Genomic DNA, 18,946 nt, shown 5'->3' with positions numbered 1-18,946 from the left:
TGTCGTCTGGGAAACAATCAAGATTTGTGATGGCTTTAAGTATAAATTCTTGTTGCTGTTTATAAAAGAAAAGATCAAAGGCAATATCAAAGGCATCCGCATTCGTCAAATTTTAGAGTTCCATTATAATCGTCTCCACGGTCTCCACAGTTGAAAAAAACTGCTATTTTAATTTTTATAATAACTCTTGAATTGTTTTATTTCGTGGCTGCAACAAAACTTATATAAAATCCGTTTCTGGTGTCTCCAATAGCTAATAATTTGAAATACAATTTTTTCACAAATCCAAAAATTTATCGCTCAGTTTGTTGGTAGAAAAAACAATGAATCACTCATAAAAATGTTTATTAAAAATCAACAAATTCAAAAACATATTTCCTTATTTTATACAGTAGCTGGTATCTGGAAAAAATGAAACAAATTAATAGTCTCAATTCACTTGAGTTCATATTTGTTTAGAAATCAATTATCTACACTTACTATTTGTAACTTGAATAATCCACGGTAAATAATTTGTAATTCGAGTACAAACCCCAGGTTTAGAAGTTGCACATCCGAGTCCATAAGAAATCACACCAATAAGTTGCAGTCTCAACGTCTCAGGATCTTGCCATATCACTGGTCCTAAAATTTGTACAAACAATGATGTAACAATCTTATTACATAAGTATTTTAACACAAAAGAGGTAGAAATGTATTTAACGATGATATTATCTACTTAAAACTGTATTTGGTCAAATTCACACAAAGGCTTATATACATTCTAGTTTTTTAAAAAGACAAATAAAAAAGTCGTTGCTCTCTTGGCTCGAGAGACTATAGTGCAATTTTTACATTTAGCAATCTGTAAATATTAACAAAAATTATAATTTATAAAAGGAAGTTCCCAAGGAAAATTCGATGTTCCGACCTGTTGCGGTCTTTATCGAAATATTACTTGACATTGATAAGTTGCAAAATTATATTGATATTGATAACCTACAACATGAAAATTAATAGCGTTCTCTCATTTTTGAGAAATAATAAATGAAGTGCGTAAAACTTTTCTTCAAGAACTAGTGCGTAAAGAAATATACATTATAAATTAGTGCGGAGAAAAACGTATTATGAAGGTCTCTGTCGTGTAGTGACTAGAGTACGAGGCTCACATGTTGTAATAATTTTAGATGGCATTTATACATGCTGAAGAGATGAGTTGAATTTAATAACACAAATTCATGTTCTTTTGTTAATTTGTTCTAACCTTGATAAAAATGTTCAAAATATTAGTAAATATATAATATATTTTATAAGGAAAATTACCAAATTACCAATACACTTCTGAATTTTCGCTAGCAGAAAAAATATTATATGCAATTCGTGTGTAAAGGCCTTTTTGAACTCATGTGATTGACAATCTTCTCATTCGTCGACAAAAGGCTACTTTACACACTTTACCTAAATAATTATTCGGTTAAAACTGATTTCTATTTTGATAGAGTTATCAATGTAAAGTAATATTTTTATAAAGACCGTAACATGATGAAACATCAAATTTTACATGGAAACTTCCTTATTAAAAACAGAAGATACTTCTATGTATCATCAGTAGTTTTTATTCGACTGATGTCGAATATCAACTAAAACCTAGCCTACATCTATCTTCACGTATTACTTCACAGAAAGAAAAACTATCAGTTTTTTTTCTTTCTTCCTACTTTCTAGCGGCTATTTTCTATGTGTTCTTGAACTAGATGACTTATCTGTGCTTGATCAACTCAAATCACTATGTACCGAGCTATACGGGTATATGTAAAGAGTGCAAGCTACTCGTCCTTAGGAACTCCGGGATAGTATAGGCAAAATTTCAGTATATTATTCTTGTGACTTACAAATTCAAAAACCAACAGTGACTTATCCTTACATTCGAATGTTCTGTTAATTGCAGAAATTATACGTGTTTTGAAATATTTACATGTGATAAAACTTCCATTCCATTCTATCTAAATTGCTTAGTGATGCCGGCATAAACTTTCTACTCTCTAACGATGGGAGCCAAAATGTGATTGAAGAAGGGGTCGGATCTCCTGCTGTTTGCTATTTAATTCTTATTACGCCTACGTCTATGCTCGAATCCAAACAATTGTGATGAACATGTGAGGTAAGGTGACATGTGTACACAACGCAATCAAATATTAGATCAGATTACAGAGTCGATTAAAATTAGCACCTGATCTTTCAACATATATATACGAGGCTAGGTTAGGTTAGGTTGAATTATTAGACGTTTTAGATAAAATGTTGGCACCTATCACCGAAGTTGATGATGAAGTCGGGATTTTCAAAAAATCCATAAAATATAGTCTATTATTGATATAATATTCCGAGTATTTCGTTATTCTGGTAAAATCTAAGCCCAAGTGAGGGCTCAAAAAAAAGTCGAGTGAATGTAGGTACAGCCCTGGCGCTTTGCTTAAGTCTTTGCTAGTCTTGGCAACTTAGAGATAGAAATAAAGTCGCGACAGTTCTTTAATTTAATATCTTTCGATATATGAAGTTTTATATTCAACCAAATTTATGGAAAATTAGGCTTAATAATAATCTACTTATTTAATATTTAATATAATCAAATATATTTTATTACAAAACTGCTCTTCCTTTTTATCAATGTAAAGAGAAACAAAAAACTAATTATTCTAATTCAATATCAGTTAATAAGGAATCTTTTATATCTTACCTCCAGAATCTTTTTGACAAGCATCTTTATTTTGAGCATAGGTACAAATTTGATTTGGGGTAATGATATTATCGGGTAATTGACTTTGACAATCCGAATTGGGTACTACCTGCAATTCAACTTTTTGCAATATATCTGATGACGGTCCGTTGAAAAATTCCTGGCCCCAACCTTTAAAATAAAAGTAACATCATTCCAACTCAATATTCTACACATAATGTTAATAATAAATTGATGTCAATAGGATTAAAATATTGTTTAGGGAAAAATTGATGAGTGGCGTAGCTAGTCGTAGGCGAAATAGGTTCTCGCCCACAGCCCGGCACTTGCAATTAAAAAGAAAGAACAAAAGAAAAATGCAGTTATTTCTACACTTGAAATAGATAATACAAAACATAACTCCCATAGTAGCCTTTCGTTTATGCAAACGTTGCGCATGTGTCTCGATTGTGTGAGTCATTTTTAAGAAAGTTTTTCCTTTCCCCGATTATTTTTTGAGCTTCGCCCGTAATAATTTTATTGTTTCATTATAAATGATATCTTCCGAGACTAATCATAAGACAAATATATTATCTTCGTTTACTTTTACTACTTATGAAATTGTTCCTAATTATCTGCGTCATTTAAAAGTTATTGAAAATACTGTGTGATGTACTTTTTTGGAATATTCCAATAATTTTTTGCCTTATCAAAACATGAATAATTAGGAATATTTTCCAAATAACGAGCTTTTCAATGGTTTAGGTATACTATTTCTAAATGCATAAAGCAGCCCTAGAATGAGTTTGCTTCGCGAAGAACTTTAGCCCTTAATTTCCCAAACTTTAAACAGATGATTCAATATATAATTACAAATAACTTGGTAGATATATGTGAGAATAGTTTCAGTAGAAAGAAATTAAAAATTATTGAAAACTACTTGAGACAGAATAAGAAGAAGAACTAACTTTCTGTTTTACTACTCTACTGTACTACTTATTCTAACATCTGCTTCTAACATATTCTGATCTGTAAAATTAATTACAAATCTTTACTAGAAGACATTAGTTAAGCAAAGATTATTACTTTTGTAAAAAATTATCACTTAAATAACTAGATAAAATCTTTTTCTGTCGCATGAAAACATGTTTGATGAAATAATTTTTTTGGATACACCTTGGGAACGAAATAAAAGGAATCTTGTAATACGACTTTGCCCATGTCTATATTTGTAAACGTAAAGTTTGATATTGATTCAATTAAATTGTGTGCACATTGTTAATCACTACGTGCAAATCCGAGGTATTAAGAAAATGTGAAAAACAGTAAAAGTTTCAAGATATCATACTTTTAGAAGACGTGGTTGTTTGGTCGTAAACGCCTTAAACATTCTATGTACACTCAGCAGCTTTTTCAAAAACCTATTCTGATCCTGGTATATAATTTTGTTCTCCACGTTAAGCAGGAAATTGCTAGAAGATTTCGTATTTTTTCTTCGACCAGCAGATCAGACATTGTTTTTGAAGATAAATCGAAAATGGATATACGATACTAAACACATTGTCACCATTTGGTAACTTCTGTAAAGGTAAACGTTTAAAATGTGTTGATAAAGTGATTGAACAGCAGTTTGGTAACTTCTGTAAAGATAAACGTTTGAGATGCGCTGATAAAGTGATTGACCACAAGTTGGGTAACTACTGTAAAGGTAAACGTTTAAAATGCGCTGATAAAGAGAGTGAATACGAGTTAGGTAACTTCTGTAAATGTAAACGTTTAACATGCACTGATAAAGTGATTGACCACCAGTTCGGTAACTACTGTAAAGGTAAACGTTTAAAATGCGTTGATAAAGTGATTGAACACCAGTTGGTAACTTCTGTAAAGGTAAACGTTTGAGATGCGCTGATAAAGTGATTGACCACCAGTTTGGTAACTACTGTAAAGGTAAACGTTTAAAATGCGTTGATAAAGTGATTGAACACCAGTTTGGTAACTTCTGTAAAGGTAAACGTTTGAGATGCGCTGATAAAGTGACTGACCACCAGTTTGGTAACTACTGTAAAAGTAAACGCTTAAAATGCGCTGATAAAATGAGAGATAAATGATATTTGAAGCTTTCCAATACATTCTATAACATCTCTGACAGCTCAATACCTGGACATACAAATGGACAAATGGACATATATAGTTTTCTCCTCTAATATAGGTACTTTAGATACATTTTCCATATATTTGAATGAATTCTATGTTAAATAGGTGCTTCATTTTGAGCGTTGCATTTCTTGCATCAAAGTAGAAATAAAAGTACATAATTCTATAGAGTAAATGGTTATCATATTTCATTCCAGATTATGTTTGTCCACCTATATTCCAATGTTTAATACTAACGGTGTATATAGCCTATGAACCACATCACTCGAATCAATAAGATCCCATCTGGATTGAACTTCTGGATGTTGGAAAGGAACTATCGAAGAAAAGTTTTAACAATCCTATCAGACATTCAAGCAGTCAAGTAGCGATCAAGTCGCAAATAATCAAATCTCAGTTGATCATAGAATTTTTAGAAATACTGTATGAACGAAGCAAGGACAACAACAAGGGTACACAAGGGATTAAGAAAGCAAATGATTTAGCAAAAAAGTTTTTAAAACATGGTTGAATGTTTGTGAAAAAAATAAATTACTCACCTAATATTGTAACATTATCAAAGGCAAATGTATCAAATGTATAAAGGAACGGCAAACAAATTGGTCCTACATACAAAGAAAATTCAATATTTTTCATGGTTTTTACAATCGCCAAGTCATTTGTTTGGGTGTCTGGATCGAAATAAGGATGTTCCCAATAATTTTCTGCTCGATAAAGAGATGAAGCTGAAGTATCAGTGCCTGTGGAATAATAAATATTTTGTTAATAATTACAATATCTTTGATATGTGAATTTAGACACAAGTAAGTGAAATGAGGATAATCTTAGAAGTTCACATATATAGGCTCTCGATTCAAAGCAAAATAATTGAATATAAGCTCTTGTTTGTATATGTAGATAGGATGTTTGTTAGCTAATTTATTCGTATATGGATTTAAACTCGAATTTACCCGAAGAAAGATCCCAATCTCCGACAAGAACTCCCATATTTTCTAGTTTGACATTTCTCATGCAGTGCGCCGCAGTTATCACGTATCTATTGGAAATGATCGTGGATCCGCAAATAACTTCGCTAACAGCAGCATTTACTATTCCCGCCATTGCAGGATACTCGTTCACGAGAGTTGGAACGCCTCCCACTATTTTAGTCTGGAAATAATATATATTGTACTTTTTACACTTTCTTCAGTAGTAGCTACATGAACAATATCTTATTTAAAGTACTTAAATCATATGTTTTAAAAGGCAACGAGAAAAGTCAAGTGTATTATAAATATCAACATTTTAATAATTCATTTGGCAGAAAGAATCAAATAAAATTACTAATATTTCAGAACTACTTGCTTTAGAGACCTCAATAACACGCCATAAAACCAAAAATTGTTTCATTTGTCTCTTGAAATAGTAGTGAAAATATTATTTCACTTTGTAATTGGTTAAAATACAAATCAAATTCTATCGGCATGAACATTGCAAATATTGGATAGGATTTTTTTTTAAATACTCTCATGTTCCCAATAGATATCTTCACAAATGGAGTTTCGAAACAATAAAAAATTCGTAATAACCATGCAAAATTTCCAGTTATTTAATTAACACAAATAATTAATGCATTTGCAGATCATAGAAAAATTTATCAACTTCTGATGAAATTCGGGAAATTCTGAATCCAAGTTAGTATGATTATGATTATCCATCAATGGTTGTATTATGAATATATTTTAGATTTGCATTTTATTCGTTTAAGGAAATTAAATGCTCGTAAAGCATTTAGCATTTAAACTAGGTCTAGCCGACTATCATACAGAGGTCGGTACAACTCAGACAACGCTCTGGAAAAATCGGGCACACTATGCGTTATGTTTGCGGAAGTACCTTAATGTTCATATTGGAGAGTGGACAGGCAGACGAAGATTGATTGAGTGGCCCGCACGGTCATATGACCTGACACCATGTGATTTTTTCCTGTGGAGTCTTCTCAAGAACCGCTGCAAGAAGATAACGCACCCTTCCCGACCTACGAACTTCAATTGAAGAAGAATTTGGAACCCTTCACAGACAGCTTGACATGCTTCGGCGGACCTGCTTCTCCGTTGAAAAACGTTGCCGTAAATGCATTGATCAAGATGGATACGCACATGTTTTTTCAAAATATATTTTATCTATTGGTATTAATTTACACAGCAATTAACCGCAGTAGTACTATCGATCTCAATTTTTGATCTCCACGAATTTTTTTTAAGTATATTGTTAACCATTTGATTCACATAAATTTAGTTCGAAAAGTATTTGTTTGAAAATCGAAGCAATATCGATTTCACTTAAAACATAACATAAAACATAATCCATCCCATAAAAATGCGTGTATAAATGGATTATTTGTTAGAATTACTATAAATTTAGACAATAGATAATAACAACAAGTTAGTTACTTAATTTAGTTGTTTACTAAAATATCGCAGTAGTAGTATCATTGAGAAATTTATTGTTGTCCAATTACTTACACCTCTTTTCCATCCACAATCGCACGTACTAGTTGGAGGACTAGTAGTTGATGGAGGTTCAAAATTCTGTATAGCGGTTAGAGAACAAACAAATCTACCACCTGCACTTATGCTGCTGGACACCAAACCTATTGAACAACACATTAATATACGTTTTAGAATAAATATTCTGTAATCGAAGTCAAGAGAATGGATCGCCATAGATGTCAAAATTGTCATTATGAAAAATCGATTAAGTACAAAGAGGACGTTAAGTAATTTTTAGAAAATACTCCTGTTGATTTATCTTTAGCTTACAACCGAAAATGACCAAGTCAGGAATTAGCTATTTGGAGTTGATATGACTAAGTCACTAATAAGAGTGGACTGAGTTACCAAAAAAATTTACCAAGTCTTGTATGTCATGATAAAGTCGACCACGGTCGGTTCGTCGCTCGCAACACGGTCTTACATACTTGTAGGTCTAGAAACAAAGCACGATTTTATATAGCGGCTTGGTTCTCTTGCTGTCCAGATTCTAAGTGCTTAAAATAGCCATGGTGGGTGCTGCTATCTAGAGATCCCAGAGATGGACGTGGGTAAGGCACGGTTACACGTGAGACAAAAATAAAAATGGTAACAACATGTTTACAACTATTATTATGTTAATACAATTTGACACCATCTCTTGATTACAACGCCGACCTGGCGGCAATAGAGTGAGGTAATTTAGCGCTCGTTTCCAGACCTGTATGTAAGACCGTGCTCGCAAAACATGCTGTAAAGATCTTGACCAATTGTCAAGCACCAGTTTTGTAACGTTTACAGACAAATGACGGACATGACATGACCAAATTAATATAGTACTCTCAGATAGTTATTGCAATGTGATTTTAGAAGTTTACCACAATTAATAGAACATGGAAAGTATTTAAAATATTGATTACCAAATTTACTAATACAATTACAAGATTGAAAAGTAGAAAATAATATTAACAAATTTAAAACTGGACGAAGAAGTAAAAAACAAAGGCAGGATAGGAGTCATGGCGGAACATGGTTGGTACGTATGTCGTCAGAAATAATAGAGTTAACAAAAAATATATTTTAACTATCTCAAAAGCATGGGCTTCTGAATTTTATTTAAATTTTCTATCTTCCAAGAATAGTTTATGTTGTGTTATATCTTCTCATAAAGCGCTCACACTTTTGGTATTGTTGTTAATTTTAAATTCTTTTCTCAACTCTTTTATTATCAATTTTTGACGTCATACGTACCAACTTTGTCCGCCACAACCCCTATCCTGTCTCTATTTCTTACTTTTTAGTGCACCTTCACAAAGTGTGGTTTTTTTATAATATATTATTTTGACAGTCTGAAGTTTATAGTGTGTCCAGTATGCATATCACCAACGATGCAAGAAATTAATTTATCAAATTTTGTGATGCATTAATTAATTTGAAGGAAGGATAATAATAAATGCCGTAAATGTTAATGAAAATCAGCTTGAAGGTGAATTCGTAAAAGATTGTAATTCAAATCACGTATTAAAATTTTTTGCTACTTTTCTATATTCTATAAAGATAATGAGAATTCTTACCGATAGCAACTAAATTTGCATTTGAAATCAAAGAAAATGATCCAGTTCCGCAGTAATTTCTTGAATCAGCGAAATTTACATCGCCACTTAAAGATATTCGCAATTTATCTCCACTGCAGTTTTTAGTCTGGAAAAGTGATTAAATATCGTAATTATACCACATTTTTGCTAAACTATATCTTAAATGTCGTACTTACACTGGGCAAATCTACATCTTCACACGAAACGACAATTCTAGTTCCAGGCTGACTTTGGCCGGTCCACAAGCAATTCGTATTTATAGTATATTTTGAAGGATACTCCTTGTTATAAATGTAGTATTTGGTTTTCACGGTCAAGTATTGGGAATAATCACAATTAGGATCAACAGCAACCGTTTTCAACGTTAAGAAGTTTAAAACTGATAATATATTAATGAGCAAGACGCCGTTAAGACCTACAAAAATAAAATATAATTTAGTAAAAAATGGAACTATTTAAAATTTGACTGGATAATTTGTGTAGTAAGCATAATTCCAAGGCTCTTTTCCTAAATTAAGTTGTTCATTTGTAATTTGTTTAGTCTTAAAAGCCTCCCTTATTTATCATATATTGTTTTTATGTTATGTTACAAAAGTTATCTTTGAAATTGTTTAGTGATTTTAGTCGATTGTAATGAATGGAGAAAGTGAACACATTTAAGTATTTCCAAACTCTACGTTTCCAAAATGACGAATTATATTGACGAAAAGGATCGGGAAAAGTTATTATCTATCCAAGGAGGACTTCAGCACTAATAAGAGAAGACAAATTTTTGTTCCAAACATACGTTAAGGACAAAAAATAAAAATAATTATAGATAGTCATGGAAGGAAGAACCTAATCCTGACAGAGTAGCAAGTTACAATTTTTTTATGAACGGTCTTGTACAAAATATACAGAACCAGAAGCTAATCGCGTTCGTATTATAAGTAGTTATTTGCTCATAAGTTACATTATGTTTTTTTTGGCACTTTTGTGTGCTAAGAGTATAATGAAACTGTACAGCTAAAAACGAAGTTTTTAAATACAAGAATCTAAATTACTACCAAGATCTTTCAGCATTTCAGAGGCATTTCACCAAGAGGCAAAAATTTAACAAAACAAAAATATTTATTTCAATTTGCAGACTTTTCCTCCGAATATAAAACTAAACAATGAAATAAGATAAGGGATCAGCATCTGAGAAGATCTCCACCTAACAAAGAAACAAGGTATACTTTTTTATAATCATTTTCATTTTTCATATTTCAAAAGTGTATATGCTACACTCAAAGACCGAAAACGGCCAGTAGCCATTTAAATCAGCCACAACGCGTTCTGTGCGCTTTGCGTTTGTCAAACAACGCGTTGTGGCTGTTCTGATATAGTCAGAACCTGAATGAAATTATTTTAAATTTAGAAGACGTCAGCCCACGTAATATAATGCTACTTATTAATAATCACGCTTTTATATGTAAAGTCAATAGTTAATATAAATTATTGACAGTCCATTTTAATAGAAAATCAATCTTCGCTGCATATCCACCTATTTGTTTTTGGATGAGGAATTGTTGTGTAGTTTTGAATTGCATTGAACTTTATGTTTGACGCAGTTAGGTTAGGTTAGGTTAGGTTAGGTTTTGTCCTCCCAGCGTACGACACTCCCGAGGATTGAGGAGGGTGGTTTAGTGGGTGAGAGTCCCACACAAACTCACAGCATTTGCACCCGTCCGTTGTGAGGAAGGCATAAGCTTCCACCCTACCTCTGGGCAAAAAAAAAAAGTTAAGTTAGGTTAGGTTAGGTTAGGTTAATTATATAAACTATTGACTACATGGATATAACACATATATAAAAACTTTGTCATTAAACATTTATTCAAATAATGAGTGTTGTACTACTTTGTTACCAAATGATTATTAATAAGCAGCATTATATTACGTGAGCTGACGTCTTCTAAACCTAAAATAATTTCATTCGGGTTCCGGCTTTATCAGAACAACCACAACGCTTTCTGGCAAACGCAAGGCGCACAGAACGCGTTGTGGCTGTTTTAAACGGTCACTGGCCCTTTTCGGTCTTCGAGCGGAACATATATACTCAATCCAGTGATGCTCTAAACTTTTGAGTCTTTCTACATAATAGTTGCCTAAATAGGCGTTTTTTTTGGCGTTCCGAATACTTGGAATTTTCAAATGGGAAAATAATTCCCTATTTATATTCGTACAAATTCTATCGGCCTTTCATTCAGAGAAGTCATTTTTCAGGGTATCTGCAACTACAAACTACACTAGAAAAGTGAGTTTATGCTTTTGACGTTCAGAGCGTAGAATGTTGGTGAAATTCGACGTCAAAAGCACGTACAAGTGCGATTATTGTGTGCGTTATTACATTTTCTCAACAAGTTGAACTATCTTTGACATTTATGAACGTCTAGTATCTCCGTATACAATGTGCAGCTCCTTTTTCTTTGCGTAGGCGTATTGTCTTTTAACATATCCCAATATTTGCTCAAATATATTCCCCAATTATTTTGATAAGTGCTGATAACTTTAGGTCGAAGTCGGAAACTTTGTAGATACTCCGATGTATAGTAAATAAATTGTAAGCGAATTAGTATTCTTTATAAAATACCAATTGGGTGATTGGTATTTTATTGTTATTGTTAATAACTCACTAATGATTGATAGAGGTCGCACTTTTAATTCCTAGAATCCAATTTTTCATCCCAGATAAATGTAACATTTCCCCAAATCATTTATTTATATATTTTAATAATTTGAATGATATATTTAGTGATCTAAAGTAATAGATCGAAACTTACCCATGTTCACTTTTTTTCTTCAACAACAAAACTATTTTTCATTATTGCCCTACAATCTTATATAGCAATACCTACTTTACTAATTACTTCACTTAAATTTATTAATACATTTTTTATCTTCAAACTAGCGTAATGGATCAGAGCTGGCATAATTAACAATTGACACTAATTTGGAAACTTGTAAAATACTTATGTGTCTTCCCCAATCATTTTTTTTTAAATTTGTCCGCCAAAACTAACCTTAGAAAATAATGTGAATGACTTATAAATCGAAACTAAATATTTATATTTAACAGAAACGAATTTACAAAAAACTGATTCAATAAAAGATTTTTTTTAGAATTATTTTTTTATTATACTTATTGTGGATATAATTACCTACTTCCAAACAATGTTTTCAACATTGTTTTTGCTGACAGATGAGATTACGTGAAATTGTCAGATGCGATGTAGTTATGACGTTAACTAAATCAAATATGTTTATGTATGTTTATCGGACTGAAAGATAAGCTCAATGAAACTGTTTAAGATTCCATTAAATATTTTTCACAAAATATTATTTTAAACCATGTTTGTTATTTTCTTAGAAAAAAATTTTCATAACCGAATATGTTTATCAACGAGAAAACTATCAATAATCTACAATAATAAAAATAATTATTAAATTATATTGGTTATATCTTGTCTGACATATATTAGTTAATGCTAATAATAAAGCGGTCATTACATCAAGGCAACAATTGGCACCAAGTAGCATACAACAGTTTTCGGGTAACCTAACCAATTACACCATCAAGTTTATTATGACTTAAGACTGTGTGTCCAGAAAGGGCGAAATTGCCGCGAATCCTTACGCATAAGTCTCTATGCGAGTTGGCGAATAATTGGGAGTAATTCGCGTTCACTACTCCGGACTCTGAGAGATACTGGTAATGACTTGTTTGTATCCATTTGGAATCACCTGACTGTGCTAATAGCACTTTAGGGCGCAGAGCTTAGGAAGAATTGGTTTTAATAAGATACAGATGATTCCGAAGAAAAAGAAGATACTTATTGGTGATTTACTATATTAATTGATTAGTTACCGATTCGTTCAACGTTCAACGACTGACTGAATCCGTCACCGAAAAATAAAAGATACGCGGCCAGTTCGCTCTTTCTGAATGAGGTCTAAATAACATAGAGTAAATCATTCATAAAAACGTAACTAAATGCGTCCAACATTCAGTACTAATTCCAAAATTTCCTCTCACGTTAGATAAACACTCAATAGAAAAGATAATCAATCCTATTAACAACGTTTCATCTGTTTCTTTATGAATTGTCCACTAGTCGTTTTTGTAGGTGTTTTATGTTCTTAATAAAGGCTCTTTATTATTTTCTTCAAAGTTGAAAATACTGCTTCCTAATTTTCCAAAAATATGAAACATTTCCCTGTTATCCTTGAAATCTCTCAACTATTGATTCCAAAGAAAGTCGTTATTCCGGTAAACTTCTATAAAAAATTACAGTTTTTTCGTTTGGCCATTCTATGACAACATCAAAAATAGCCATATCTTATATATATGGCTGCCAAAGACTTCTTCTATTCTTAATAAGCATCCATTTTTAGTTAATAGAACGCAGACAAAGAGTATTCGTGACGAGTGTATTTATTCCAACGAAAACTTTTATGAATATATTAAATTGATTGGATGTAAATTATTATCCAGTTACTCAGTTACTTATACTTAATATTAACTCTAGACCTTCTCATATGCAGTTAACTAGAAGTTCCTTAACGGGGATAAAAGAAAATACTGTAATTTCATCTTTAAATAATGCAACGACAACATCGATGTTCTTCGAACGTTTGTTTTTTGCTATTAACAGCACCAGTTGAAACACATTTACTTCTAGTAAAAGCATCCGTAAAAGAAAAAAATATACACGAAACTAAAGGTAGAAATTCTCAGTTTAGATAGTCCATAGTTACTATTAGTATTTATCATTTGATACTTACCACGGACGAGTTTGCTCATTTGTACCTGTACAGAGAGTATAGGGACACTAATTGTATTGTAAACGATGACCACTGAGAGTCACTCAATGAACTGGTTAGCGGAAGGGTGGTTGGGCTACCCTGGATCCATAAATATCGGGAAATAATATTGCCGACAACCTGGCCAAGTTTGGAACCACTCAACCGTTGACAGAATCTGAGACTACAGAAGTTATTCCTCATTCGCAAATTAATGAGCACCTTAAGTAGTGGAAAAGGAAAAAAACAAAAAAACAACCTTTATAGGTAAGATAAGCTTCTCAAACTGGGCAGCGAAAATACTGCAGCTGAATATATAAAAGTCAAAGACTTTGAAATTGTTAAGCTATTATAAAGACATGGAAGGAAATCCTAGGATTTGACCTAGTAATAGAGCTTCCAAGCTGTCGACACCATCATATGGTGTCTGACGCAACCGATCTGTAATGGTTCGACGATCCATCTGGACAAAATTATTGGCGTACGAAATCGGATAAGTTGGATTTCTTTCAACTTTTTGTCCGATATCATATCTACATTTATTAAATGATTAACAATTAATATACTATATTGCATAGTATAAAGCTAGGCATTGAAATGTAGAAAAAAATCTTCTAATTACAGGCTACAGACTAATTCGGGAATTTAAGGTTATGATTTCGTGCGCTGGTATTCAATTCTTCGTATGGATAGTTACTTTTGTTGGAATCGTGTCATCGTAAAAAAATTGCATGGCTAAACAAAATCAACAACTTGACAAGTTAATTCTGAAAACACATGTTTGTAAAAAATATTCATTTTTTTAAAGAATTTAAATGCACTCGAAGAAAAGCTAGCGGACTTTATCCTGAATAAACGATGTTTTTGTTATGATAATACAGTTTCATCAACATGTATCAGTTTCACTCCTAATACAACAATATACCATTTGAGAAATAGTTTAGATAGGAGAATCAGATAATAAGATATTATAGTTGTCTGATCAAGATTTTTTAGAATATTCTACATAATTTATTGGTAGAAAGTCTTCAATTGACATATTTCCAATTGAACAGAAAATAGTTTCATGTCAATAACTAACAAAGCACCACAAATACAACGGGTGAATGTATTAGTAAATTCTTGGAGACTGTTGATAAAACAATTTGTGAGTGTATAACTCAGTAAACGACGTTACGCTAGTTCTTAGTCTTAGTCAAAATAAAAATTCTAGAAAGATATTTTCACATTAGATTAAAATATTATGTCATTATAAAGCACTGTTTGTCGTCCCATGTTTATAAAACACTGAAGACCACTAGTCAGAAATAGTGATGTAATTGAAACATCCAAATATTATTTCAGCTCAAATTTTACTTAACTTCTTTTGTCTTTTTATATGTTGGTGACATGCAGCAAAATCGTTTTATTGTGGCAAATACGAAGTTGTATTCTTCAAAAAAGCACAATTTATTATACATAATGCAAAGATAAACCTAAATCGCATACTCATTCCATTGTGCGTTTACATATTATTTGAATGAGTTTTTGAAATTCTAATCATGTCGATGAATTCAAAGTACAGCTATCAGATAATAAAACTGATGTGGAACTTGTCTTTCCTGTAAACAAATCGATATAACTCTAGCATTCATTCGTATTAAAATTGTTTCTTCAATTCGTTGGAAAAATTTGACGATAATGTACGGTAGAGCTACAATATTTCACGTGCAACTGGGACTAATAATGTAACGAAAGAATATTTAACGTGCGCTCGTGTTTTTAAACGGTTTAAGCATTTTCAAAATGAGTAATCAGATTCGATCTGACCTTCGGTTAAGTACGGTAAGTTATACATGTCAATATTGAGCCTATCTTCAATAACAGCCAAAAGAGCTTGAAAGTGCAAATCAGTATCAATCAGAGATAACACTCTTCCAATACAAATCGTCACACTCAAGAGTTGCTACTGTATAAGCACTGCAATGCTGCAAAACAAGAACTAAAAGAAATTTCCCATTACTAGCAAAAAGTAAATTTTTAATTCTTAGTGGTCGGCTTGTAATATCTTGTTAAACAACTGAGTAAAGTAGATCAGTTGAAAAATCCACTTACCTTCCGACTAGTGCTGTTGTAGTATTATTATTAAACTTGGATATACAAACGTGATCTGCTCGCTCTTTTCATGATATAGGATGATCTTCGGTAGTCCTGGCAGTGTAGCCTAACGCGTAATACGGGAGGTATATTCCAAGTAAATAGTTTTATTCGTGATTTTTCGAACTTCTAGTTCTTTATGATGATTTGAACTGAATAACAATATACTGTAATAGAGGGTAAGAAAAGATAGAATTTTAAACGAAAGGTAATCTTTTACCAAATATTATCATAGAAAAACTGCTATAAGATTGAATTTGTAGTTGTGACTTTTTGTTTTCTCATAAGAAAGCTATGAATGAATTTACGTTTTAGAACCGAATTTAGATTCTTACAGCCTTACAAAGACTTCGTTTCTGTATAAATCTAATCATTATACGTAATATATTCCAATTTCTCAATTGTAAAAAAAAATTTACCAATTTGAGCCAGTTTATACCTGACCGAATATTATTTTTTTTTTCAAGGGTTCCGTTATCTATGTACATGGTATTATTTTTTAACTATTGGTGGTATCAGCATTCACTTATGGATATAATTTAAAAAACAGCGTGAGGAAAAATATCCTTTGTTAAGGAAGCTATAAATATCAAAATTGAAAGGTCACGCTTCATGAAATTATTTTAAAACGTAGTTATAAAAAAATTATAAACGTTGGGGCTAAAAGTTCAGTTAACCAATGAGCTCTAGTAAAAATTTCGTTATAAAAGAAGATGCGAAAAAACTGTTTTTATGATAAAACTATAAGTAAATGTGAAAATTTATTAATAACATATTTTTTCATGCTCTACTATTCAAACCTCAGTCTCTGAATGTAATTTTCCAAAATATATTGAGACTACTATGTTTATAAATCAAAACTAAATCAAACAAAAGTCTCATAATACTTTACAACATTTTTTTAACATTCCTTTTAGACTTATTGTCCATAATTTACTCTCATGGCAGACCATTATCGCGTGGATGAAATAGTTGCTAGTGGGTCCGTTTCAAGTTTCATTGAGAGTAAGCATTTTAACCGCTGTAGCTTTAGGACTACAAATAATGTATTGCAGATATTTTCTTACATCTAAAAATATTCAAATTTCTGAAGATATCAAAGAAGAATTGGAAAGATTACAAAGTTGTCAGACACCTTAATATTTTATTCACAATGTAAGCTTGAATGACTATGCTATTTACGAACAACAAACATTACACGGTGATCATGGCTAAACAGCGTAATTTTATATTATTCACAAAAACCTTATTATTATTTGTAACTAAACATGAGCATTCGTGTTGGCGACTTCAACTTATACCTTGACATTTTACCAAAAATTACGAATTCAGTTTTCATATTCAATCATCAAAATTATGCAGACCTACCCTATAGGGTTCAAATCGGGTAAACCCAATAGCAGCTTTCTGATTTTAATTAATTCAATACTTCGATAATGTTCTGACTTTTACATGGAAAAACTGTTCGATTTTATTTCTCGGTTTTTCATTTTCCTCGACAGAGAGCTTAATATTCAGTATTTATAAAAACCGATACAGAGCAGAGGGATATAGGGGAGCCCTAAATATAGGATGTGCAATTTATGATAAGACTGTCAGATATTGATTAAGGGTAAGGTCAGTTTTTGTGCGGGACAACCTGTATACTAACTTTTTTCCTGTATTAAAAAGAGCGAAACATACATTGCGTAGAAAATAAAATAAGTCAGAGATAACATTATTTCCATTAAAGTGAAGCTAGAATTACTTATAACTTTGAAGAATATAACACACAAGCCTTGTATGCACTTCCATATTTATTTAAAGCTTTTCTATAGCATTTTATATGGTGATCCATAACGAATAATGTACCCCTATATGTATTGTCTTGGCGTTACCATAGTAACGCATCGTAACAATCAAACATTGTTTACATGGAACTTCATAGTGCCAAATATTTAACAAAGACACTAATAGTGTCATCAACTTTTTCAAAGTGTTTGAAACTTTTCTAACAGTTTCACTCGATCTATTCTAATTGTACATGTAAGTATGAAGTATTTCACTGTTGAAAAATTCTATATGGTATAATATATATGTAATATGTTCAGAGATATTTAAATTCGTAGCAAGTTATAAATAAAATGACACATATAATTATGATATTAAATTAATGCTGTAAGAATTTGTAGTGTGGTGTGAATAACCTTCGATTGATGATGTCGGCAATACTTTTTTTATTTTTCAATTCGCGATATTTCTAGCTAAATTGAGTTATATCAATATACAAACGTATATTGATTCGAATTAGTACAATAATATGGACTGATACAGATATTTATAACAATATATTATTCGTAGAGTTTCGAAAACCATTGATGTCACCGGATTTGTTTAAAAAAAATAAGATTATTGGTTAATATCATATATTTAGATGAAATAGATTCAGAGATATGAATGAACTAGACATAATATCAACACTTATTGATATGATGAACCACTTAAGTACCTATGTCATATACGAGTAGTGTTCATTCAAACGCATTTATTTTTTGCTCGGGAAAGGACGCCGGTGCCTTACAGCATATGTACCGGTAGCGTCAGCCTAAGAGGCTGAGGATTAACCCAAGAAACTGAGCCACAAACTTAATTATAATGTTGAGAGAAATATTTAGGGATCACTCTGCAGAAGGACCTTCGGTTATACAGGGTATATTCCACCGATATACATTTCGATTGTTAAAACTCTTTCACATAGGGAATTATCGTGTGATGGTCTTGTATAGAAAAAGTAAAAACTAGAGTGCAGCTGAACAGAGTTAGGCGCCTCGGGTGAGGTATCACAGGCGTACGGTCCCAATTGAGAGCCTACCAGACTTTCCACCTAGCGATACAATCCGAAACTATGAGGACTTGTAGACACATATCACCGACTCAGGAGACTTTAAACTCTAAATAATGAAGCCACCTGAAACACGGATGGCTCCAAGGTAAATGGCGAAGTGCATTCCAAAATAAGTGAAATTTTTTCGCTTAGGGAACATGCTATCTCTTTC

The 18,946-nt window shown here is 31.9% G+C and overlaps 1 protein-coding gene across 1 annotated transcript; it reads right to left on the bottom strand.

Annotated features, from left to right (window-relative positions):
- Positions 1-328: 328 nt before the first annotated feature.
- Positions 329-11,904, bottom strand: LOC130452661 (venom serine protease-like). The gene is made up of 9 exons (XM_056792033.1): positions 11,756-11,904; positions 9,131-9,369; positions 8,934-9,060; positions 7,354-7,481; positions 5,800-5,998; positions 5,389-5,589; positions 2,717-2,887; positions 481-624; positions 329-402 (listed from the first exon to the last, which is right to left on the bottom strand). The coding sequence occupies exons 1-9, from the start codon at positions 11,757-11,759 to the stop codon at positions 380-382; spliced, it is 1,236 nt and encodes a 411-aa protein (XP_056648011.1). The 5' UTR covers positions 11,760-11,904; the 3' UTR covers positions 329-379.
- Positions 11,905-18,946: the final 7,042 nt, after the last annotated feature.

The sequence above is a fragment of the Diorhabda sublineata genome, chromosome 1 (assembly GCF_026230105.1).
Source record: "Diorhabda sublineata isolate icDioSubl1.1 chromosome 1, icDioSubl1.1, whole genome shotgun sequence".
Lineage (NCBI taxonomy): Eukaryota > Metazoa > Arthropoda > Insecta > Coleoptera > Chrysomelidae > Diorhabda > Diorhabda sublineata.
This window is presented reverse-complemented; position numbering and strand designations above follow the sequence as displayed.